The following is a 26,530-nucleotide window of genomic DNA, read 5'->3' as shown; positions in this document are numbered from 1 at the left end:
CTGTCGCAGCCCATCATCCCTGTGCTGCATCCCACGCCACCTGGGCTGCGGCTCATTCTTTCGCTCCGTGCAAAGCTCTTCTGCTCTCTGGCTGGACTAGGAGTCGTCTGGCCGCACCCATAGCTAACGCTGTGCTGAAGCCTCGAGAGATGAGTCTGTCTTGTTCCTCTGGAGCCTCAGCTGAAGGGGACATGATCTACAGCGGGCAATGTTGTGTCAACCCGATTTCTGTTTATTGTCATGGGTCTGGCGAGTCTAGCCTTCAAAACCCATCTGCAAGCTTTGCACGTTGCTGGGTTAGGGGTAATGAACTCCTAAGGCAGCGCGTTCCGCAGCGAGCATCCTTCTGGGGCTGCAGTGTCAGGTGCTGGTCCCCTTGTCTGCCCAGCGCCGCTGCACCGGACCGAGCTTCGCTTCCTCCGTGGGAGTGCCGATTCCCCTCTCCTCACCCTTAGCCATGCTACTTTCACCTGCCCGCCCGTCCCCAAACCAGCGTTTGTGTGATGTGGTGTCTCTACCCACCCTCACCGCACCTCAGCAAGTTGGTGTTTTTTCCCCTCTTCTTCCTTCTTCATTTCTGAGAGAAGCCGCACAAAACCCCCTCCAACATTAGGGGCTTGTCAATCAACTGAAAAAAGCCCGTGCAGAACCTACACCACCAAACTCCCCATCCCACCCCGCCAGGCCAGCCTGATGGACTTGTAATTTAATAAGCTTTTCCATTTTGCTGTTAACTGTCCTCATCTCAAGCTGGGGTAATGAACACTGGCAGGATTCTTCTGCGTCTGTAAATGTTTCCCTCTGCTGTGAAGAGGCTGTTTTTCCCTCTCTCTGTATCGGATGAAGATGGCTACTCTGCCAGCTCGCCATGTAAATTTAATCGCATTCCAAAACCTCTGTCCTACATAAATATGAATGTATTTCATCCAAGAGGAACCTGTTATTGAAGGAGCTGTGTTGCTAAATCATTCAGAAGGTTATTGTTTGAAGTACTCGCAGTCAACTGCGTCTTGGCTATTACAGCTCAAAAAAGGGGAGGGAGGGTGGAGGGAAAAAAAAAAACAAATGAGTGGGGATCATGGAAACATCTTTAAATGAAGGAGCTTATGCGCCGAGATCAACAAGGTATAAACAGGGCATTGCCAACCAGCAGCTCTGGCCCCAGGAGGACGGGCCAGCTGCACGCAGCTCTACGAATTATTCACTGGCAATTGCTTTCTTGCTGCTGCCCTGACTTATTTACACTCCAAAAGATTTCTGAAGTGTTGTTTATTTAAGAAAGATGAATCCAGAGGCTCTGGAAGGGGAGAGCTTTCCAAAGGAATCCATCCCCCCCCACCCCGCCCCGACACAATTCGTTTCACTCATTAACCCCTCCGCGCGAGGAAGAGGCGGGGAGAGCACGAAGTGCTTATACATTATCCGTTAGTGCGCCGCATCCAGAAGTTCTGATTTGATGGAGGCTGAAGGTTAAAAGGTATTTCTGTGCTTTTCCTTACTCCTCGATGTTGTGGGGTGGGGAAAATTGGGGGGGGAATTATAGGTCCTTGCACCCAGACACCGATTGCCACGATGCAAATGGAAAGAGTTTCTGTTCCCCTGATGTCCACGTCCCTCACCAAATTCATACATTTCAACCCCCCCTAGTAAATTCCCTACTTTCCCTAAACAGTTTTGTGACATCACTACACAAAAGCACCCAAATCCTCATCTTCAGCCCCGTTGTTAGGAAACGTAGCTCTGGGTACTGCAAGGACGCAGAGAAGGCACAAGGTCCACACGAGACCCTGCACAGGTCCTGCACCTTCTAACTAAGCTTGTACACCGGTAGCTGACAGGGCTCTGAGTTTCGAAGCTGTTTTCAGACATTTAATTGATGATGCAACTGTATATATCTGCATCTCTGTCCTTTACCGATTCATCCATTCCCCAAGCAAACGCTTAAAATGAATTTGCTTTTCTTACACCTGCAAATTGCAGAAGCAAATGAACTGTCTGCGCAAGTGCTGTATTTTAGGATGTCAGTCCGACCTTTGGGAGGGCATAATTAGGCAGATGTTTATCTGCCCATAACGAGTTGGGTTCGTAAGACAGTCAGCGATAAAGGACAAGCCTGTATGCCTGTAAAAGTATCTTGTAGGCGCGTGTGCTCCACAACCAGTAACCCTCACTTGTATTTCGGAGGTGCCCACAATGGACGTTGTTGTCCTAGTCCTGTCGCGAGGCACCTAAGCGATGCCTGGAGCAGCCCGGCTCTCTCGGCTTGCCATGCCACGACGCTGCCGTATCATTTCGCTGTTGATCCAGATAAGAAATTGTTATTTTGCTATTGCTCCGCTCCTCCTCGTGATGCTGTTCAGCACCTTGTAACGCCGAAGGGTTAGGACCCCATCTTGTTTCCGCTTAAGTTCAACCGCATGTATAATTAATGTGACGCGCTCGGTCCAGTGCCACTGGAAAGGCATCTTTGAGCAGCATGTCTTAATTTTTACCATGAGTGAAATACGTCTTCTGCCACTCAGCGCTCGGAGTTTTGATCTCTGGCAACAGGCTTTCCCATTCAGATATTCCTCGTGCGCTGCAAGATGGCAAAGCTATTAAAAACACAATTTAATTTTGGTCTCTTTGCTGATCAGTCCAGTGGGAATTCTCACTTAATCAAACTTTAATGTTTTCCTTGTAAATTTTAGAAAAATCGGTAATCGGTCTGATAATTGAATTTTCAGATCATGTATCAAAGGAATAATGCCAAGCATGGGAGTAGCAGCAGGCTGCCTCAGGAAGCCCAAACACCTGAAATGGAAAATTCTGCAGAATTTAGCTAAAGATTAGAATATACTGCTGGAGAGCTAAGAATAGACCATATTATTTATATCGTCAAAGGAAGCGGCTGAAATCACAGGGATCTTCAGAGAGTAAAGATGCTCAGACAGTTATGCACAGGAATCGTGTTCACGGAGCTGAAGTGGAAAGCTACTGACGTCTCGGCATAGGCACGCTGCTCCCAGCGGACCCCGCCGACCAGACGGCATTTCACGCAGTAGAGAAAAATGCCAAGCTCTTCCCTCCTGGAAGAGGCACTCAGGGTATCCTCCAAGTACCCAGGTAGGGAGTTGGGGGGTAACTTGCCCATCGCAGAGATGTCTCGTGCCCCTCCGGGTGCAACTCCACTGCGCCGATGTCCCTGTGTGCTGTGTTTGTCCCAGAGAGCTTAATTTCAGAGATTCGGCAGTGTTTTCCCGTTGAGTTATTCTCCAGGTCCAGTCCTTCTTAGAAGTTTATTTCTGACTACATCAGAAAATGTAACGAGACAGCTAGTGGGAAAAATTCAAAACATTCTTTTAATTAAAAATAAAATAAAATAGAAGCCTCATAGCCATTAACAGATGACTGCATTTCTCTGAAGTTCACACGCTTTAAGAACTGTGCCCCTCTCTCCTGGGACCATGACAGCAACGCTCAGTTTTTCCCATACTTCAGATGCTTTCAAGCTCAGAAGCGTTTCCAGAAGTACAATAAATGCCTGCTTTCAGTCCTTGTTTCATCTTTCTCTCTTTCCTCCCAAGTATGTTTCTTGTCTCTTCGCCGACACTTTCCACCTTCCCCATCTCTCTAGCATCTCCAGTGAACATCCCCAACCCTGAAAAGTATATAGGTGGAGGGGTCCTGTTTCGGCTTGCAACTCTGGTGAAATTGCTCGTGTTCATGCTAACATCCACGAAAGGAGGGTCAGAGACCATGAGCCTGCTCCTCCGCTCCTCCTGTGTCTGCGTGAGAGCTTTCCTCCATCAAGCGAAGGCATCGGCAGCGCGTGAGATGAAGGTTGGAGCGTGTCCATCCGCAGGACTAGGAGACAGATGCTTGGTAGGAAGATGCCTGCAGCCCGTTGCGAGAGGCTCAGGTGCCAGATGAAGGATCTGCTTTCCTGGGAGAAACAAGCGGCGCCAACCATGAACTGCGTCCAGGACCCCCCCTGCAGAGGAGGGGAGCAGGGGCTGGTTTCACACTGCCTACCATGGGTGCCTGCTCCAGTGCCACCAGCCTCTTCCAGGAACTGTAGTCAACACTTGCAAAGAAGGTGATCACTCCTCGCTCTCACCAGCTTAGGTGTGGAGGGAGAGATGATGTTCATGCTAATTCAAGTTTTGGGGTTTTTTTTTTTCCCTTTTTTTGACACTTGATGTCTATTCGGCTTTGCCAATCCCGTGTCCATCAGAGCCAGCTGGATGCCGGGGTTTCTCCTCTGTGCCACGACGAGAAGTTACACTGGTTTTTGCAAAACAAATGTGCCAGCAGATTTTTGGCAGGCGGTTGTCTCCATGCCACGTTTAGATAGTATTAAGTTCTCTCACTTAAGCAGTATCAAATACGTACATTATAGTAATGACAAAATAGCCTCCTTTAATTTTTTCCTTTCGTTTTAATTTTTCTCTCACTTCCACTTACCAGCTAAGGGTTGCTATTGCTATGTAGCAAAAATGAAGACATTCAAACTTGTTCTGTTTGGCTTTTCACTGTCAAAAATTCCAGCAGAACCAATTTCCCTGAAAATTGTGGGACTTTGAGAAAGCTGCATTTTTAGACCGAAAATTACTTCCAGGGAAATAAATAAAATTGGATAGAGTGCATGTGCTGGCATTAGCTCAGCTCCTTCCATCTACGGGAAGGAGAGCTGTTTTTAAATCCATTCACTTGGATGTGCGGGGGGTGGGGGGGGGGGAAAGGCTCTAATTTGTTTTGATGATTAAAACATACAAAAATACCAGTTTCCTGTCCATCACTCAGAGCGTGTTCGTGTCAGACAGCAAGAAGGAAAGTTTATCCTTGAACAGTGACAGAAGACCACGAAACCAGCTACCTCCAGCTGCAAGTGCCACTTGCCGCTGCTGGGCTTGGTGGTCATTCCCTCCCCATGCACAACCGCTACGCTGAGGTTAAATTCTTACAGAGACTGTGGACACATTCCTCTGCAGACCCATAAATCTGTAGGTAACTGCTTATGAATAGCTCCTTCTGCTAAGAAGACCAGAAATCATGTGCTAAATGATCCATCGCGAAGGTTTCGCTGATAGGACGCATTTAAATAGCAACAGGTATCTTGCCCCAAGGGTGAAGAACCACGTGCAGCACCTGTGTGGTTTTGCTCTGGGGACAGGAAGCAATCCCCGGCTTCATCCTTTGGTATTGCAGTGGCGATGCCATTGCGTGTCACTGGAAAGAAAACGCGCTCCCCTTTCCTCATGCTTTCTCCATCTACTGCATTTCAAGGGTGGGATGGGCAAAATGAAAAGGGGGAGAGCTCTCGGGCTGCTCTGGTCCCCTGGTCACAGTTGGTGCCAGGCGTTGTGGGAGGGAAGGGGCGGTTGTGTAGATCTGAGATGTACATGGGGTGACAGCGAGGTTGGCAGCCCCTTCTTCTCGAAGGCGCTGATGGAAATCTAGCCTGGGATGAAGTTTCAAAAGGGAGGCGAAAGCTATGCAGAAGTAGGTGGTTTGGAGGTGATGACGAAGAAGCGGTGGAGGGAAAGGGTGCTCCCAACAGCACGTTACTTTCCAGAGTGATGTGTGTAACATCGCACCCCAGGCAGCACCAGGGATGTATCTGTACCCCGAGCCAGCTCTTCCCCCGTGCAGTTCACACAGCAGTCACGCTTTTCCAAGGAAATGTCAGGGGAACATACCGCTGTGACGGCCTAAGTTGCATTCATTCCTCATACATTCCTGGGGAGCCTGATAAAGAGAAACTCTCCTAAGTTACCGAGTAGCACGTACACAGGGGAGCACTACTGGGTGCATCTCCACGGGACACGCACCCCCAGGAACAAAGGCTGCCTGAGCCTCATGCAAATACACGCCTCGCATAAAAACAAAGTAGAGCCACATAAATGGAGAGACCGGTGCACCAGAAGGGCTTTTGCTCTGGGGGACTGAGGAGTGCAGGGTGTTGGAGAGCCGAGCAGATGCAGGGGAAAGCTCAGGGTACATCTCTCTCTTGCTGTCCCAGATGGGCTCCACGTACTCGAGAGGATAAGTCAAATGTAGCAATTACGGCTTCTGTTAGAAAATCCATACTCTGCTTTTAAGGGGCTTCTGACAAGCAATGATAGGAGGTTAGCAGAGTACAGAGGGGCTCTGGAGCTCCTGACAGCACAGTTATTCTCTTCTTCCACCCTCGCTCAGTGGCAGCGCTGGTACTGATTGATTCAAAATCTAAGTGGTACAGAGGATGGTGGTTTGGATCCAGGTATCAGGAGATCCCAGCTGGCCAACTACAAAAGCTTGTAACTTTTAAAGTCGCTCTCTTTCTAATGCCCGTGTATCAACAGTGCGAGGCTTGAAGACTTGTTGGTACTGAGTCACTGGGAGGCAGAACTTGGTCTGAAACATACTGGGGGAGCTCCCAGCTCCAAACTGACCTGACCCCTATGACTCAGGGGATGTGTGTAAAGCGCTCTATATAATTTCACTTTAATTGCAATTATTGCAACAACCTCAGATGCTTGGAGACCTTCCCATCCAGTATCGGGCAGATGAGTTTGAAAACATCAGCGGTGACCCTGTAGACCACCAGCATGGAGTGCTCCATGAGGGACCACGTGCATGGACAGAAAGTCCGAAGGTGTTTCAACTCTTGCTTCAACTTCCCAAGCCGGTATAGCAAAGGCAAAGGGGAGGGGTAAAAATTGAGAGGTGTGGAGGACAAAAGGCAGAAAGAAGGATACAAACACAAGACAAATAGAAACTGAGTACTCTTGCACTTCTGAGTCTTCTTTAGTGTAAGGAACATACTCTGCTGGAGTTTTTCTCTCCCTGCCAGCCTGGCATAAGCCCAAATTAAAACCAGAGGATATTTTTCGCAATGCAGGGTTTGTTTTTTTTTTCCCCTGATCCCATCCCATTACTGGTATCAGCCATGGGTAGCTAATATAATCAAGAGACTAAGCGCTGGAATGAAGCTTGAAGTAAAGATCAGGCGAGCAAAGCTCATGGGAGGTGGGAATGGCCACTGCATACTTGGGCAGCTTGACAGGATTGACCTCACCGGGAAGAAAAAGGCTGAGAAACCTAGAAGAGATGCTGTAGGGCAGCGAGGGGAAAGGAATGGCAAAGGAGGTGTATTGTCTGCTTGGACACATGCATAGCATTAGGCGAAGACACAGATTTGAGACTGCATACCTCACTACTGGCTACGGGTCAGGCTGTCACCTCATGTTACATCATCTTACTCAACGTACAGAATCTCTCACTGGGTAACTTTGCCAAAAACGCTCAATTTCTCCTTCTGTCAATTTTTTGCTACAACAGTCGCTTTCTGCATGAGCAAAAGCTGATGTTTATGATCATGCTTGCAAATGCCAAAGTTCCCCAAGAATCAAAATAGACCCACGTTTACCTGACAAGCATACTATTTTAAAATCTTTTGCAGGGAAAAACATTCCACGGTTAGGCAAAAATATACTTAAATAGCAGTCAGCTTGGCGTCATTATCACAAATACAAAAAACATTTGGGGACCTCGTTTATGTGCTGAATATTTCATTCAGTCCTGCAGTGCAGTGACTCCCTAAACCTTTAGTGAGCTGAGCTCTGCTTTTGAGGCTCTAATTTGCTGTTGCCATGACATTGTTAATGTCTGAATTGCTTTTTTTAACCACCCTTCTCCTTTTTTTTCAATCTCTTGCAGAGGCATTCTGAAATAGTGGGCACGAGCTGAGCTTGTGGAACAGCCTGTGTGTCCTCAAAAATAACAGAAGAGTGTTCGTTTTTACAAGCTGGATGGCTGATACAGTCCTGATGGATGGATGATTACAATCCTGATGGATGATAGCTTTTTAAGTGGAGAAACCACAACGAACATATCTGACTGAGCTGAGATAATATTGGCTTTGGGGGGATATGTGTGAGAGGAGGGGGTCTATTTAATCTGATGGGGTTTTTAAATAGTGACACTCAGGAAAAAAAGTCATTAAATAAGGAAAAATTCATTGTTCTCTTACGCTTAATTGGGCTTCCAGAGTGAGTAGAGTGTACAGAATAACATTGAATTGCTTGGCAGTGAGTTTATTAACATACTTGCTTCCCAGATCCAGCTGAGACTGGAGAAGTCTCTGTCAAGGTCAACCTTAGCAGAACAGCATTGCTTCCTTGGGAAACACTTTTTGCAGGAGATGTACTTCCTTTAATGGGATAAGGCCTTCCAATTGCCTGGCTTCTTAATAACACAGCAGCCTTGACCGTTCAGGGGTTTAAAGAGCATGTTTTGAGTCATTCTGAAGAACAGCTTATCTGGGCTCACCTTCCCTGGGCTTCGACTCTTCCCTCTGATCCGCCTACCTGGATGTGGACATCCTGCAGCACATCTCCTTTGAGACTGGCACGGCAGCAACCTCTCCCGTTGCCACCCCTACCTGCAGCTACTCCAGGCTGGCAAACACCCCATCGCCAGCGTGGGCGAGGAGGTGCAGCCCAGTCCGTCTCTGCCGCTTCCTTGAGGGGCAGATCTCAAGAACCTTCTGAGCCCAAGCCTGAAGTGATTCATCTGAGGTCACCTGCTGTCAGCTCCTCCCAGCAAATGCATCCAATTTTAGTCCTAGTCCCAGCATGAGCCTGAGCCAGACTCCAAAGGTATTTTGATGTTGGTATCTTTGCCTTTGGGATACGTCTTCTGGTTACCAAGGCTAGAAAAGTGGTGTCGAACAAGTGTCGAAACTTTAAAAAAAGCAGCAAGCTTGACAGAAGGAACAGCATGTTCTCTAAAGGCACCATCAGGATCGTAGGTGAGACTTTAGCAGCTGTCACGACGCAGAGGTACCGTTGCCTTTTCTGCGGGCGAGACGGTGATTGCAGCGCTCGGAGAGCTGGCCTCGGCCGTCGGGCTCGGACCCTGCCGGCACCCGGGAAGGGGCTGTCACCGGCAGATCCCACGCTCCTGAGCCGTCTCGTGTTGTAATGCCGTGCGATGTGCATGGCCGTAGTGACGTCTCTTCATGGTTTGAATTCTGACATATGAAGCAGAGATCGAGATCAACTGCTCCAAGCACTCACTCTTACAGGTTGGACAGGGTTCCCTTCACGTCCTGCCCAGGGGTGCTTGGAGATTTTTCAATTCGATCTCTGCTGGGGTGCTGCAGGTTCCATCCCAGGCAATTTAGGGGTCAAAGACTCCTCTCTTACTAGGGCTTTCTCAAGTCAATGATATAATTCCCATTCAATGGGAAGAGAATGGGTCCACAAACGTTAGGTCTTTTGGGGCCACACAGAGTGCAAAGCGCTACTTAAAGCTTAATAACCCAGTAACGGCTTTGAATATTCCCCTGCCTAGGTCTCAGTTTTTATAGGTGTAGCTGAAAATAGTGCTCTTGGAACACACTAACAGTGACATCTGAGTATTTCCAGGAACCTACACTATAAAAATGTCTGCCCACCACTGAAGGGAACAGAGATCAACATTTCAGATAGCAAACAAATGCCTTTGATTTTCTCTCTGTGCCAAGGCACACTGATACCGTCTCTGTCTCCTGGGCATTCTTCAATGTGCCTCATTAGGACGTTATGAAACGTTGCTCTGTTTGTTCTGTTGTAAAATAGCAAAACAAGCCTTGGGGCCAGACTGACTTCCAGGGAGCTGGATGTGCACAGGCTGTGGACGTGCCCCCTGCGCCGGGGTGATGCTCGTGCCTGGCACGATGCTCGTGCCTGGCGTGGCTGGAGCAGGGAGGGCTGGGGGAGAGGGGGAGGCGATCCCCTGGCATCTTCTCATTGTTTTCTTCCAACAGCTCAGCTAAGGAAGGCCCTGACCTAGGGCAGCTACTCTCTTTAATGTAGAAGCCTGGCAAGACCAATTCTGCTGTATTAACACATACATCTGCAGGATTTCAAAGGTTTCGGTCTTTAAGATAGAGGTGGAGGCAAAGGCAGATATAGAACGCTTTTAGAAACTTGCTTTTCCCAAATTGGAGCTCTGAAGCTAAACAGATAGCTGAGAACAGCCCCCTGAAAATATCACAGGGACGCTACAGTCTTACCGTCTTTTTTCACTCTATGAATACCAGGGAAATGTGTTTGATCCCTTTTTTTTTTTTTAAATAAACACTTACAAAGCGCATACCAGAAGTCCAAGGTTAAAACATGCATGGGAAGACTTTCTATGGCTAATTTTGCCAGTGCGTTTAGCAAATCTCTGATATTCACACCAACTGCGGAGTCTCTTAATGAGTCAAAGTGGGTATCTGATCCGCACAAACAAGCTGAGCAGTTGTATGCACATACTCACTTATAGTAACATATAGAATCAGCCCACACCTCTGCTGCAATTACGCATGCCGGTGTGCTAACGGGTAATGTCTAATCCAGTCGTGTTTGCTTAACACTTAGCCCAGTTACTCCCAAGATCTTTCCCTCTATAATGAATATCCTCAAGTTCAAGTGGCAAAGGCCCATTTCCATTTTTAGAGATTTGAATGTCAGCCACAAACTTAGATGTAGATTGCTCTGGAGATCTACCAAATATGGACTCTTGAAAATTCAGTCCTTTTGGAAAGGTCAGGTTGCAAAACCTTTTCTAGCCTGGCAAGCTCATTCTGAGTCGCCATGCTTTGGACTAAGTGATCCCTGACTTTGGACGGAGCTTTAACAGCATCTTTTAAACCTAGGTTTTCAGACGTCATGATGGGATGTTGCCACGTGAGCTCACATCAGCTTCATGCACAAATCAAAGCGGCGCATTAATTGCTGGCTTCAAACCCTTGGAGAGTTCTCCCTGCGTGATATAGTTAATACAAAACTTTAAAATACCGTGATGGAGCAAATTAGAGCGGCGTGAAATAGGATTGTAGTTACAACATCTAATTAGAAAGCACTGTGAATGATACACTTTTTATAATATATAAGCTGGTTATAAATAGGACTGCTGGATAGACCAACAAAAAGTTGCTTCTTGAAATCTAGTGATGCAAAAGAATATTATAGGATCAGCTCTTTCACCAGAAACCAGAGCACTTTAAGGTCTTCCTGCCTCAAACCCTGGACGGCTGTTCCCCAGGACAGCAAAGATTAGTTGCTCTAGTTCCACAACCAAGAATTAAGTTTTTCAGGTTATGTTTCCTCCTGGGCATAGACTTAAGGGGTTGGCGACAACATTTTTAAAGTTTTTGGTTGAAGATGAGCTGCTTGCACTGAAAGATCATCTCCCAACCTACTTCACCTGTATCAGCCTAGCAGACAGGGTTGCTGATACAGAGCGTTCCTGCACCAGATGCACAACGGGCACAGCTCCACCACCTGCTTGAGGACTTTCCCTCTGGGGCACGTGGAGACGGCAGCAGCAGGACCTCACTGTGTAGGCTCCTGAGGTTTAGCATAGCCTGCACATACATCTGCCTTCCTCCACCTACACGTGGACTTTCCTGAGACAGGTATCTCAGGGTCTGGCTGGCTCCCAGCATCGCTGGACTGATGCGTGAAGAAGGCAGGATGGCTTCTTTGGAGATGATGGCAACGTGCAGACCCAGAGGAACCGTCCCCTTCCCCTGTGGCACCGATCTCTGTTTGCTGGAGGAGTCCTGCTCCTGAATGAACGCCCTGAGAGTCACTGTGCTCCCGTCTTGATGCCCTGGGGGCACTTCTGTGAGACACACCGACTTGGTTTGACATTTAACAAACTAGCTGCTTTGGTTTTAATTTTGTTTCTTACTCGCCAATTAAAGCGCCTTGTTGCCAGGGCAAGAGAGGACATCAATAAAAGCATGGGAAGAGCAAGGGTTGTGTTACCCCCAGGCACTCAGGTGGCAAAAATGTCGGAGCCTCGTTGTCCCCCTCTGTGCAGAGCGGCTCTGTCTGTCTGTCTGTGTCATCAGGGCTTCTGCTTGGACTTGGCATGAGAGACAGAAAACATAGAGGCAGGATTGCCAGGGTTTCTTGCCCAACATCTCACCTTAGGGGGTGCAAGAGCCAGCCTAACTCCAGATAAAAAATCTTCTGGCTTCTGCCCCTGCTTTCAGAGAAGGGTGTTGACCAGGGGGTGCGTGCTCGGGGTGTGCTGGCATCGCCGTCTCCCCGCAGAGGGGCACTGCGGCATTTTGAAGCCCTGGGATGAAGGCCTGGTGGTGAGGATGAGCCCCGTGGGCCATCTGCCCTCTTGGGTCGCTCTCTGCCACGTTGTGTGTCCAAGAGCCTGCTCTTGGAGACGAGCCGTTCCCAGCGATAATGGATGGGACAGCTTTAGCTGTTTGCTTCAGCCTGTCTTAGTCAAAACCTCAACTTGTGGATGAAAGGAATAGCTGTTCACAGAGCTAGGAGAGTACATGCAGATCTGACCTTTAGAACAACCTTTTACACTTACGGAGATGCTACTTTTATCACTCCACTACTTGATACCCTATTTAGCATTCGGCTAGAACCTACTGCCCCCGTCTTTCCTGTAAGAGCTGGAAACAACCATCTGAGAAGCTTTGTGCTGGTGGTCCTGCACGTGAAATGGGAATTCCTTTCCTTCTGCACATCAAGTGCTTTACTTCTGACTGCTTCTAGAATACGTCTAATCCAGATTTAGGTGCCAGGCGCTGCTTCAGATGCCCTGGATTTATAGCTGCGATTTTGTGTGTGTGCACCAAGGTGCTGGTAAGTCAGGTAATTGTTTCGCATGACGTCCCGATGTCTGGTTCAAACCCAGTATTATGGTAACCTGCCAGACAGGCCAAGGGCTGGGTCTCTGTGGCTTTGGAAGAATTTCATCTCTCCCAGCCAACACCTTCACTGCAAGCATTAATGAGCACTTTTCATTAGCAGCCTCCCCTTCCCAGGCCAACCGGGAGGAAACAGAAATTAAGTTCCTGGGAGCTGTCTGGTTCGGTGAGGAAGAAATAGAGCGGTCAGCATCGCCCCTGCCCACCGGAGAAGACCCCGCTCTTTAGCCCGTGGACGATCACCCCTCTGCTAGAAGAGCCAAGAGAAGAACCCGGTGCAGTGCTGGTGAGCGGGATAGGGACAAACGATTCACTGGAAACCATCCTGGCACTATTAAACCTCTTTCACGGTGTTGAGTGTAGCAATCTGATCAGCAGCTCCTGGTCTGAACAAGGAACTGCATAATCAGTATGAAGGGAAATCTGATTTTTCTGGCTCGAGGAGCTTGCTGGACTAATCTTCCTGATCCCAGGCGACACCCTACAGCTTCTTATGGAAAAGGGCTTATAACCGCACGGTGCGCTGCTGCTGCCTGATGCGTATAATAGGGTTTGTAAGGGCTGCTGGGGGGAACATCTGTTTGCATCTGGAATTGAGCTCGCAGAAAGCTGGTGCTCTGCAGCGGACTCGGCCCCTGAGCTCAGTTCTCTTCCGAAAGGATCACTGAAGCCTCACCAGCACTGGAACTAATTCCTGACGATCTCTTGGAGGATTTCAAGGCAAGTCAGATAATGATAGCGTGGAGAGACAGGCTTCCCCTCCCCGTCAGCCCTCGCTCGTTATTTGCTGCCCGCTCTTTCTTTGCAAAGTTGACAGCAAAGGAGAAAGGGATGTGGCGCAATAGCCTGTCCCCTCCCTCCATCCTTTGTGCTCTTGGGTCGGCCCAGAGAAATGAGGCTGAAAACGCATGCTGACAAGCAGCGTGACCCCAGAACTGGGGTCTCACCTGCCCGGGATTTTAGGGGACAGATGATTAGTGGTGGAAAGGCAGCTCAGAGCTGCTGTCTGCGTGGATTACTATTAGCAGCTCTGTCCTCATCATCTTTTTTCTTCTCCTCCAAGGAGCCAGAAAAGAGGTGTCTGCCCAAAAGGTGGCTTTTAAGGTGATTCGATACGGTGCAACGTCTGTGCATACAGCCCATGACTGGGAAATAAGCACAGGTGTAATTTGGGTCCAGCTCCTCTTGGTTTCTGAAACCTCATGGCCCGAGAGCCTTGATGCTGAAATTGCTCCGAGTCCTCGTGCTGGGGGATAGGCTTCCTCCTCCTGGTACACAGTTCAGAGCTTTAGGGTTGGCATTGTTTTGTGCGTGCACATTTTTTTGCTCCGATCACCAACAAGAAGTAGTAGATGCTCGTCTCGGTCCGCAACGACATAGAGAGTCTGCGGAGCCTTGCGCGCGGCTACAAATCCTCCTACAGCCTTCCCTGAGGTTTTGTTCTTGGAGAGAAAGTTGAGGAAATGAGGATTTTTGCCTACTCACTCGTCACAAGACCAGCCTGAGCTTGGCTCACGACCCACTGTAATGCTGAATATGGTCTTTTCGGCCTTGGTACGTCTTTTGCCTCTGGAGCAAATTAAATAAAGAAGCCTGCAATAGCGGCATGCGTACACCAACTGCAGATTTAACCCCGTGCCGTTTCCAGGGTGAAGGATCTCTCTCGCCAGTGGAAGCGAGCAAGGGAAGACGTGTGCGTGCCACGGCAGCTAAGAGAAGAACTCGAACTCGCCAGCAAAAAGCTGCGTGCCCTGGGAGGGGTTGCCTGCAATGCGCATCGAGGGAAGCTGTAGTAAAACAAAAGTCTCTTTAAAACTAAGGGACTCGAACAAGGGCAGCACAAATATCACCGGTTAGAAACCTTTGCATGCCTCATAAATATGGCAGTGGAACTTGGCAAGAGAAAAGCTTTCCTAAGCTTATAGTACCGATAACAGTAATTAAGGAGAATAAAAGCTGGAAGAAAAAAGATTTCAAGACCTCTGGCTAAAGTGCTGGTGAGATGGTGCGAAAAAACTAGCCTAAAATTCCCCTGTCTTTGGCATCCACAGAAATGTCACGCTGCGCCTCCACATAGGTTGCGTTGCCAAAACCTGCCCTGCACAAAAGCAAAAAAAGGAGACAAATGCGATGACATGGGGGGGGGGTGGGGGGGTGGAGATGAGACCTGGTTCTCACTTGGAAGAAAGTAATTCATAACTTTACAGAACTAACTCAAACTCACTGGATGGTGACTACCAGGATCTCTCTCTTCTCAGAAAAATTTTCCTTTGTGGTCAGCACTAAAAGCTCTCATAATTTTAAATAAAAACTCAATATAATTGGCAAACGAAACGCTCTCCTGGCCTCAGAAAATGCTTTCTACTTCTCTGCCGCCTTTTGCTCGGACGGGCAGGCACGGGTGGGAGCTGGGTCGAGCTGCGCTCCCCGGGGAGCGAGCATGGCGGTGTCCCGCTGTGCCCTTCCCGAGGAAGGCTTGGCAAGGAGTCTTCCTCCTCTGGAGCACAGCAGCTGCCGGTAGGTAGGGGGGAACAGGATGGGACCCTTTTTGCTTCCCAAACCCATGAAGAGCTATTTTGGAGCTGCAAGTCTGTTTGCAGCTTCTCTTGTTAAGGGATGCTTGTTTCCTCCGTGCAATACGGTCCCCTCCCATCCCTACTTGTAAAATCTCTTCAAACTGGGAGCAGTTTCTCGGAGGACAGTCTTGCTCCTGTTTTGCTCTCAGCCTAACTAGGGTTGTATTCAACACATAACCCAACAGCCTAGCTACCTGACGGAACACCTGTCACGTGGATCGAGCCAGTGAGATCGGATTAGTAAACTCCCTTCCCACAAAGGAGCAAACATCTGCTCAGGGACAGTTTCAAGATGCAGAAGGACGGATTCACAAGCGGATGACAACCATACAGCTAACCCGAGCACGTTACTGCGAGACTGTTCTTATCTGTCACTTGATTCTCCATTCCCATGGTCTCAGCGTAAATCAAGAGTAATTCCCCTCTGATCAATGGAGTTAATCTAGTCTTAAACCAATCTAGAGGAAAATGAAGAGTTAATTATAAATAGCCAACCTAGGGGAATTATTTCTTATCAAGGGGAAGCTATCTAGCAACAGCCATGCCATCAACACGGATGTAATACACCGCGAGCCAGAAACTCCTACAGCCCTGGAAAATGAAGAGCACAGCAGAAAGGAGGGAATTTGTTCAAAGCCTGTGGGTGAGGTTTTCTTTGGCTCCTGAGTGGGTTTTGACACTCGGGAGGGATGCGCTCTGCTGCCTGGAGCGATTCTGGGGAGACGTGCCGCGGATGTGGGTCTCTGCCGGGGAAGGATGAGGCGTCCTGGGGCCCCCAGCGACTAGCTATCAAAATCCCTAAACCGGACACGGGCTGATTCGCGTGTCCTGCGCCTTTTTTTTCCTGCACGTTTTCTCTCTCTGCCTTTGACCGCAAGGCTAAACATTGCCGCGGTGCAAAATGATACTGTTTTACAGCAGCTCTGGAGGCTTCGCTGCTTCTAACCTTCATCTGCAGCTTGATTATTTTTTTTTTTCCTTCCTTTGAACGAACCTCCGGGAGGTCCTGCCTGGGCTCCCACCGCAGCAGCGCTGGCCTGGGGGAATGGCATCTTCGGGGTGCTGCTGCCCTGGGTGAGGCTGGTCCGAGCTGCACCGTCAGACATCCTCACCGCCCCCGCCAGCGCGTGAGGCTGACGGCAAAGCACTAACCGTAGCTGTTAAGCGAGTTCCCGTCTTTAATCAGTTAGTACCAATGTATGCAATACTGATTAAAAGCCTCAGAAAAACCTGTATTCCAGTAACAAATCCCTCACGCGTGGCAGCTCTGCCATCCCCGTGATTGATGCGGTGCGAGGGACACGTTGGAGGTGCCGCCGTCCCACTGTGCCTCTGCTCGGGGCAAGGCAGTCGTCCCCGCGGGGGCTGCGAGACGCCCCCCACGCCTGACTTAGCCAGACTACGAGGAGCAGCCGCTCGCTTAGGGGGAGCAGGAGCAGCGTCGGCACATTTTAATTTCCTCAAGGGTGGCATATCGGCCGGGAGGCTCTGCCGCCTTGCCTCGCCAGCTCAGCACAACCGCCCCTTTGGAAGGATGGGGCCACAGAGCCACAGGCCACGAAATGGCTCCTCCGGCCCCAAGCCCAGCCTGCCTGTGGTCTTGCTGTTTCGGAGCAAAGCCTGCGCTGACCCTCACTGCAATCCCTGAACGAACATCAAACGGCAGAGCCAAGGGAGAAGTCCCTTGTTTCATGCCTTTTTGCGAGTTACACACCACCAGAGATCTGTTTAAGACCGGGGATACCCCGTATAAATCTTTTCATTTTACATTTGGAGACGTGCAAATAATAGGAACATCATAGAAGGCATTCGGAAAACAAATATTTTAAATGGCACTCCTAAAACCAGTGAGTAAGCAGCGTGACTCAGCAGCGCTTCCCAACACTTCCCAGAAGAGAGGGAAATAAATCCACTTAATAACTGACACGTATCTGAAATGTGCTGAGTCGTTCGTAGTTATCTGCGGTTGCTGCCGGGAGAGCTGATTTGCGATCGTACCTGAAGGCAGCACCCTGCCTGCATCGGGCTGCAGGCAGACACAACCTGAACTTCAGCCTCAAACACGGCGGGGACTTTCTGGAAGGATTCACCTGCTCCGGCCGTGCTCTTCTGCCTAATATTTTTGAACGCTTTGTCTTCTGTGTTGTCCCGCTCTGGCACTTTGCAGGGGCTCGCAGAGAAGCCGTCATCCACCGGTACCTTGCGGGGATGGAAAGCAGCACCCCACCTCTCATTAATTCACCGCTAATGTCACGGTCCCGTGGCTGCTTCGCTCTCCGTCGGGCGCTTCCCTGTCACCCCACCTCCCCGGCAGCCCTAACTGCGGCTGCATTTGAATAACAGATCTCACCGGGGAAGGCAGGCAGCCCTTCTTCCAAGGGAACAGGGTTTTTATTTTTTTTTTCTTCTTTTCAAACTAAAAATACTCCCTGCATCATCCAAAAAAACCCCAGTATCAAGCACATAAAGCTTGTGGAGGAAAAATACATCTCCCTCTCAGAGAAAGGCGAGAGCTTGCAAGCAAGGACTAACCTCCCTACCCACAGGGTCAGCATTTTCACGGGTGAACAGGGGTGTCGGACAGTTTTGGGGGAGGTGGGGATCTTTTTCAGGGATCCTGTGGAGGACTAGTGTTGTTCATTACTTGGAAATCAAGCCTGAAATGGCAGCTGAAAGCAGAGGCACCAGAAAAAAAAAAAAGGAAAAAAAAAGGCGGCTCTAATGATGGATTTGTACCTGAAGCGGTTGTGCTTGCCACCAGCCAGGCAGCAAACAATGCCAGGAGAATTCATCTGACAAGCTTTTCTCCTGGCGGCTAGCTGAAGGGGAAGGCAACACTCATAATTCAGCGATCACCTTTTGCGTATTTCCTATTTTCACTGACCCTTCCATCCACAAATATCCTCAGGTCTCTCTTATCCCTCCACGCTTCTAACGCCCAAAGGGCTGGGTGGCCCTTCAAGAGCGAGTTGTCCTCATCTCTTCTGGTGGCATGGAGAGGAGAGGGAAAGCACTATGAGCCCGAGCCTGTGTGCTGCTGGAATTCCCTTTCCTGGCCCCAGTGACCACTGCCTTGTCCTCTCACTGTGTGTTTCTGGGCAGACTCAGGCACCGTCTTCATTAAAGCCTTCTTTAGGTGGTGAACGATGTGATCACATTCAATCTGGAGCTTGGCGTTGGAGCTAGATGACCATGGTCTCTCTGTTATCAATGATCCCCTAAGACATCTCTTTCCCTCCTCTGCTTTTCTTCAAAAGAGAATTAAAAGGCTAATTTTGATTGATGGCAACTGTTCTGGTCAGTGGTTTTATAGGATGGTTAGCTATAAAGCTAATCTCAGGATTGGGAAGGCGGCATGGACGGCAGGTGTCACCAATCTACAGTGCCTGGCCAACGCCGAGTGCTCACCAGAGAAACAGGTCTCAGCGGCATTTTGGGGTGTGAGTCTCATCTGGCTTGCTTAGATACGATGCTGAAGTGCATTACATTCTTTTTTTTTCTCCCCCAGAAATGTGTTTCTTAGGAATGGGTTTCTGACTGCGCAGAGGGACTGAAAGACCAGGTGAACTTCTATTCCACCCCATCCCCTGAGTCCTGCCCATTCACCTCCAGCCCACGGTGTCCGGGGAGAACCCAAAAAGCAGACCCAGTGTTTACTTTTGAGTGAGGTTGAAAGCGTTGCCATGCCAACACCATAGATATCATCCCGAAGCAGGACCGACGTGAAAAACATCACGTTGGCACATCAACCGCTCAGCAAGGTGGCACCTTCCTGAGAGCAGCCTTCCACACGCCATGCGTTTCCAACTCGCTACGCGACTGCCGCCCACTCTCCCCTGCCTCCTTTTGGCTCCGTTTCACACGGCCTTTTCTCACTCTTTAGGAATTTTTAACTAAAACTGGGTACATTGGGCCACCCTGGGGAAGTATCGGGTTTTAGAGCTTTCAGTGATTGATAGCCTTCTGCTGGAAGAAAGGTTGGCTGACACTGCCTCTGGGCGCAGCGGTGTCCATGCAACTCAGTCGCTTGCCTAGAGCACCTAGCTGTTTCCGCTGCTATCGCATTTTCTAGGCTATTTCTATTTGAGTCCCCGTTCCTCCCCTTCTCCTCAGGGCCGGTATCGTCTCCCTCCTTCACAAACTCAGGATTCCGTCCTGCCCGCCAGCACTGTTACATGTTTGCGGAAGACTGGGGTTCTGACTGTTGTTCATCACCACTACTGCTGCCCTATAAATAGCTGCAATCCGTGCGGCGCCAGAGCTAAGATCACATTTTAGCCCTAAACGAATCGCCAGTTTTCTCTAGTAATTGCTCAGGTTGGAAAGGAGGACAGATTGACGAACTTAGCCTAAGTAAACCTCTACGTGAAGACTTGGCAACCTCCAACCCTGTTTAAGCGGATGGCTCTTCTAGGCCAGATTCCGTCTGCGAGAGCAAGCCGCGATGTGTTTATAGCCATGTCACGAGCTTATTTTGTCTCCCCTCTAAATGCTATCTTTATTAGTAGCATGACTACAGCGAACCAGACACCCGTTCTGGGGCCATCTTTTATTGCTCTGTGAAGATCATCGTACGTCATTGACTTGATGGCCTCAACCTCAGCTTTGCAGGAGCGCAGAGCCAAAGGAAGGTCTCCCGGGTCCGGCCGCAGGTCTCAGCCGACTCGGCTGGGGTCTCTTTGAGTTTGAGTCTCTCTAAGATGTAGAGCAAAGTCATGGCAGTAGACTGATTCAGGCTCTTTCAGTTGGCACAAAGGGCTATCATAAACTGTCTTCACACTCTGCTGTTACATTACCGGGATCATTTATTAGGGAACGGTTTTGTATTTTCAGGGACTCAAGGGATTGGGAGGTGACAAAGGAGGAAAATACATTGGTGGGATGTGGAAGATGGAGCTTTTGGTTAGAGAGACTCCAGAATCGAGTCTGGTCACGCACCATGCAGAGAGAGCTTACTCTGGGATTCCCTCGTTCTTTGCTGTCTCCCTCTTTCTCCTCCAGCCTCATTTTGCAGATCCCCAATACATTGGCCATCTCAGCCAGCAACAACAAGCCTTTCTTGAATGAGCCAACCATCTCCCCGGCAACAAGGCAGGCTGTGAAAATAACAAGCGCTTTCCTTTCTGGTTTATGTTTCCCACCTCTCGAGAAATGCCCTGCCTTTTATTTGTCTCCGCTCCTCAAAAACATGAATGACGGTAACTGAAATGCACCTCGTGGGGGGACGAAGAGGGAGGTGAGTGAGAAAGATGGCTTTGGTCTGAACGGAAAAGAGTGACAGATCTTTAGCAAAGGGCAGGCTGAAATACTTGTCCGGCGCTGTTCCAGCGACGCGCCCAGCAGCCCCAGTACAGCAGGAACGGTTATACGGGTGCTGTGGCTATCGCGTGCAGCAAGCCAGCCCACTTCAGCTGCAGCTGGGCACCCAAACACTGACACCAGGCAAAAACGGGGTGGCTACAGCCCCCCTTATTCTCCTTCCCCTGTTCTCCCACTCCATCCAGCCCTAAGTTACTCTTCACCGCGGTTAAGTTCCCGTCCCTTACAACAGCAGACTGGCAAGGGTTGCCCGTCTCCCCACTGCAGCGGGAGAAGCCCAGGAATCCTGCGTCCGTCCCCCGGATCACCCCATTAGCTACCAGGCAGCAAACGGAGGCTTCCCACCAGTGCGGCGGTGCCTGATCCACCTCGCCTGCCCTCCCCGAAGTTATTAGCAGCTTTTTTGCATTTCTCAGAGAGCTTGGGTGAGGGACACGCAGTAGGAACCAGCTGGTCTAAACAGACACCTGCCTGAAACGAAGTAAAGCCCACAAATATCTCGAGCTGACAAGTAGAAAAAGGCAGTTACGCGGGAGCAGGTCTTACGAAAGAAAGAGAGCTCGTCCCACACACAGCGACCAGAAGGCAGCGGGTGACGGTGGCTGCGTCCCCGCTCCTGCCACTGCCCTCGGCACGTGCAGGGGGGACGGGGATGGAGGCACCGGGTTTCTGCCTGCACCCCGCTGTTCAGAAGTGGGTTTACACGCACGTGGCCCCCCCAGACAGCCGCCTCAGGTGGGGTGCTTAATTACACTAAACAGATTTATTTTTTTTTTAATATTACTAGCCAGTATTTTAAAATGCGCCAGGTACATCTTTGTTCAGCTCACAGTTGAGGGGTTACACACCGCATAATGTCACCACAGACAGATTTTGCTACAAAGCCTGAAAGAAAAAAAAATTCCCTATCAAAATTTTTTAACACGTTAGCCTCTTTTTAGTTTTTCCCTTTCACAGTTGAAGCAGTCGCATTTCCAGACACCCACTGGGAAAAAAAGTTCAATTCGAAGGTCACCGCCTGCCACCTCCCGAGCCCAAGCGCTGGACCTGTGACCCCGCCACCTCAGACACTCGTCCCTGAGCCACCCGACCAATGCTGGGATTCTCTGTCGAGTCATTTCTGATACAATTTCAGCCTGTTTCTGCCTGGTTTATGCCAATATGAACATGCTTTACAGCTGTTTTCATACCAGCCTGCATGGAGCAGCGTGCTTGCCTGGGCTGGTCCGTTGCAGCCCGGGACCACCCCAAGGTGCGGACACCCCCAGATCCCCCCAGCCTGGCTGCAGTTCCGGCATTTTGTCCGAGCGGGATCATAGGCGCTGCATTTCGAAGCAGCTTCCGAGGTCAGCATTGACCCACCAAGGAAGGGACCTTGTGCTTCTTCTGGTCGGGATTTCTGAAGCCAGACTTTGGAACTGGCTCTTCAAACGGAGAGATGAAAATCCATCACTTCCCTGCCCTTCCTGCTTGGTCAGATCCACTGACTTCCAGATTCATAGAATCATAGAATCACAGAATGGTTTGGCTTGGAAGGGACCTCAAAGATCATCTAGTTCCAACCCCCCTGCCATGGGCAGGGACACCCTCCACTAGCCCAGGCTGCCCAAAGCCTCATCCAACCTGGTCTTAAACACTTCCAGGGATGGGGCCTCCACAACCTCTCTCGGCAACCTGTTCCGGTGCCTCCTGGCTTTAAATCTCCATTTGCTCCGCCTGGGTACGCTGAAAGGGAGCCAGTGAGGGGCGTGCTTTATTAATGCATTTGCACTTTAGAGAACCGTTTAATCCAGAGGCTGCACGGTACAGCCCAACTCCTTCCTGCCCGGTAATCTGATTGTAAAAATAAGGACTGAGTAGTGCTCTACGGCCAGCTGGAGGGTCTTGAGTAGCCAGGCGAGACCCAGCCGCTGCCCCCCTTCCTTCCCTTTTTCTTCTTGGCTAGTCGGGGATCCAGACCTGGGGCAGCGGTGGCCCTGGAGACGATGAACACCCACGGACGCCGCTCCTGTCTCCTCACTGACCGCTCCTGCCCTTTTGGAACACGTAAAGGGTTTGTGATTTCTGCAGCTTCTGCGGCGTTTCAGGCTGACCTTCGGGGCCGCACGCGGTGGCACCGTGCCGTGAGATGGCCGGACGTGCTCCTGCCTCCCTGCGCTCGAGGGATGAAACAAGGACCCAGGTGCTGCCCGGAGGCCACAACCCTGTCGTGAGCCAGGCACACCTGCCGGGAAACCCGCTCCCCTGGCCGAGGAGCACGTATGAAAGTGAGATCCGACACACAGACTGCTTTTGTTCTTAACCTGGGGACAGGTCCTCAGCAGCAGGGAGGGTCAGCGAGACCCGGAGCATCTGCTTTTTTGTGATTTATTTTGTCTGCTCAGCTTGTATTTCCTACATTGATCTCACTTTGGCTGGCAAAAGCACGGGGATTTAGTCTGGACTCTTCCCCCAGTCTTTTGCTTCTATTATAGACTAAATACTGGAGATATAATTATGGGCAGGAGAAAAATGAGCACAGTGAGAGAGGATTTGGTTATTTTCCCTCAATAACAAAAGCACAAATCATATTCGCATTTATTAAGTAGGGGAGGGTGGGGTGGTTTTTTTGCTCCGAACACTGCCAGGGTGCCATTTGGAAGGGATACAGGGGCAGATGCATGTCCCGTGAGGTCGGGGTGGGGGAAGCTGTAATAGCCAAGCGGTCCCTGGGGAAAACCTGCCCCATCCTTCCCTGCTGCTGAACCAGTCCCGGCTCCCCTTCCCCAGCTCTCTTCTCTTAAGTGGGGGCTTAAGTGATGAGTAGGGGAAAATCCCCCACTAAAAGATTTGCATTGGAAACTCTTGGCTGAGGACTGACTTTTAAAATAGAAAAGCTTCGCTTGAAAAGGGATGAACCCCGTAGCATAATACTCAACAAATCGCCCGGTTAATGGCTTCTCTTTACAGCAGCTGTGCATTAATAACAAAAGCGGGGTAGCAGAAGCCACGCGCTTCTTTGTAAGATTAAAGTAAATACTATTTCATACTAATAACAGCAACTTTCCGTGGAGGTTGACGAAGGGAAAGGAGCCGGTGGAAGACCACGGCCGGAGAGACTTGGGGGTTCTTTCCCCTTCATCTACTGCTGGATGAAGGGATGTTCCTCCCATCCACAAAGGGAGGAGATACTCCGAATCAGCCCTTCTTTGGTTTATAGTGGATTGTTGCAGGCTTGTCTGTACACAGTCAGTACAACACCGTTGTAAGTCAGGAGTAATTCCTCCGCGACTAAATACCTTAGGGGAAACTAGGTTGGGGAGAATTTAACCTAACTTGCTTTTTACTTTGCAAGGCGTAACTCAGGATCCCTGCTGCCATAAAGCATGAATTGAAACAAGAGTGGTTCGCACTGGAGGTAAGGAGAAGCCGCCTCACCATGAGGTCAGTAAGGCTGCCCAGAGAGGCTGTGCAGTCTCCATCCTTGGAGGATTTTGGTTCCGACTGGATAAAGCCCTGAGCAACCTGGTTTGACCGCAGCGCTGACCTTGCTTGAGCAGGAGGTTGGGCTAGAAGCCTCCTGAGGTCCTTTCCAGCCCGAGTTATCGTACGATCCTAGGAACATTTGGCATCTTTTCCATAGGAATACGAACGGACACGACATTTTGTGCAGCCCAGTACTCCATCTCTCATTCCTGGCAGTCCTGATAACAGCTCTCCCCCTCCACACCCCGTACTCAAGCAGTGCTGAGTTTCCCTCCTCGAATTAGGACTTCAGGCATTTACAAAAAAAAAAAAAAAAAAGAAAAAAGAAAAGAAAGATATTTTACATTTTAAAGCTGTCTGCCACAGACTATTTATCAGACATGGAGAATGATTTGTTTCTGTTTTCCTGGGCATAGGTTTTCAGCTGAGACAAGATACGTTGCCTTGCTGAGAGCTGAGTCACCGAGTAATCAACAGATTAATGTATTCAGTTCGAAAGCCATCAGCATTAGTTCTCGGCAAGCTCACAAGAACTCCATTATGGTATCATCTCTACCTTTGGGATGGAAACATCTCCAGGATTTAGAGTTCCTGTGGGAAAAATTCCTAGGTGCAAAGAAATCAAAATACCCCTTTGCGACTGGGAAAAAAAAAGGTACCTCTTCACACGGTAACGCCACGGCAGGATTTTGGCATCCTTTCTAGCGAATGCTTTTATTATCAACCCTCAGATAAGGAGTTTGGGGTATGTCGTACATTTGTCACTTGATAGCTACCTAAAAATAGTCATGATAAACTTAGTGGCATATTGGACTTTGCCTTTACCAGGTCTTTAATCTGAAATTATTTTATTTCCGGTGAAAACAAGTAGTTTTACTTTCCCCAGGATGCGAGCGTGCAAACCAAAATGGTGGTCTTGACTTTAGGGCTCTGAGTTTCTCCGTGTGGGCTTGGTCTGAGCCAGAAATGCAAAAAGGAAAGGCAGAGGCTGGCAGGGGCACCTCACAGAGGAGCCACTGTTTAAAAATAGGGAGCTGGTTAAAGTAACGACGGAGTGGTGACTGTAAAAGGACAGGCTGGCTTAGGTGTGTGGCACGAGAAGGCTGCCAGGCATCACATCGTTATTCCAATAAGGCACATGCTGACGCTGCTGCCGAAGACCCCGTCCACAGGAACCTCCCCCAAGTAACGCGTCCCCTCGTTTGCAAGTGAAATTGCTGTTTGGGTACACCTGAAAGGGCAGGGTGCCAGGAACAGCCAGTCAAGGCCCCGCAGAAGTCCAGTTAATCCTAAAAGCTTTCCCGTATTAGCGGGCTAGTGGGAGGGATCTGAACAGCAGCGAGACTTCTCCCCGAGACGTTTCTCCTTGCAGCCCGCATCTCCAGCAACGCACAGCAGACAGGGGACAGGTTCTCACCGGTTCCCCGGGTCTGTCGGTACCTCCCACCAGGTTGCCCCTAGATAACAGGATTTTCCTTTGCCCCGGCCTGGCCAGTGCCAGGCATGAGAAATTGTGGCTCTGGTGACACGCGGGCCCCCAGGTCCCAGCGCAGGTGTACAAATGGTACGTCACATGCCTCTCTTTGCTGCACAAACTGCAGGTGCAACAGGCGTACAACGGTGATGTAAATCTTCCTCCTCCTCCCTCCTTTTCCCTCCAAGGTATTCAGATTGTGCAAATGCCTCCAGTTTGTGGTCTGGAGTCTCGGGGCGCTCCGTTCTCTGTACCCAAGCAGTGGTGATTTTAACTTACCCGTCGTTCCTTGTCACCGTATTCGATGCCCAAGGTATCCATGGCACGTACAATAGCTGCCAGGGACTGTATAGTGTTGCTGTAGACCACTGGCTTGTACTGCTTCACGTCTTCTCCAGAGAAGCCATCCTCATGGATGATCCTGAAGAAAATGCAAAGGACAAAAACCTCTTGAGAATGTCATTTCAACGGGGGAGACGTTTAAAAGAGAGCCATGCTCTTTTGAAGAGCACATCTGCTAGCTCAATTCACTTAATTTAGTCAGCACTTCTTTTTCAACCTCTCTGGTTGTTCACCAGCAGTGTGCCTGAGCCCAGTGCCTGGAATCAGCATCCCTTTTGCTGTCGCTGACGCGGGCTTTGTGCAGGGTTGGCGCAGACGGTACCTCCCGCCCACCCGAACCGGGAACGCCGGAGCCTGGGCAGCGTCGCGTTCGCACGCTCACCAGTCACGGGGGGAGGTTTCCAGGTCTTATGTTATCTTTCCTGTCAAGGTCTATGGAATTATGTTCAATGCTTCCAACAACCATCACATCAGATCTTAACCAGTGGTAAAACTCCCCAGTTCTTCTCCAGTCCTTTCCCTAGTAACTCCCGGGGTGCCTTACAAAAGAAACCAGAGTCGAAATACCCCTGTACGCGTGGGGACACGGGCATGGATGACTTAGTCATGTAGCACCTGATGGATTTACAACCCTTCACACCTCCCTCCCCCCCCCCCCTTTAAAACCAGTGC

The 26,530-nt window shown here is 49.8% G+C and overlaps 1 protein-coding gene across 2 annotated transcripts in view; it reads right to left on the bottom strand.

Moving 5' to 3' along the window:
- The window catches only part of GNAO1 (G protein subunit alpha o1), a 137,365-nt gene that overhangs the window by 62,623 nt on the left and 48,212 nt on the right, over positions 1-26,530 (bottom strand). For both annotated transcript variants that reach the window (XM_075765361.1, XM_075765362.1), the window contains exon 3: positions 25,796-25,937. In XM_075765361.1, the coding sequence (XP_075621476.1) occupies positions 25,796-25,937 (142 nt within the window). The remainder of the gene's footprint in view (positions 1-25,795; positions 25,938-26,530) is intronic.

The sequence above is a fragment of the Balearica regulorum genome, chromosome 13, assembly GCF_011004875.1.
Source record: "Balearica regulorum gibbericeps isolate bBalReg1 chromosome 13, bBalReg1.pri, whole genome shotgun sequence".
Lineage (NCBI taxonomy): Eukaryota > Metazoa > Chordata > Aves > Gruiformes > Gruidae > Balearica > Balearica regulorum.
The sequence above is the reverse complement of the archived record's forward strand: the minus strand, read 5'-3'. Positions and strand labels throughout refer to the sequence as shown.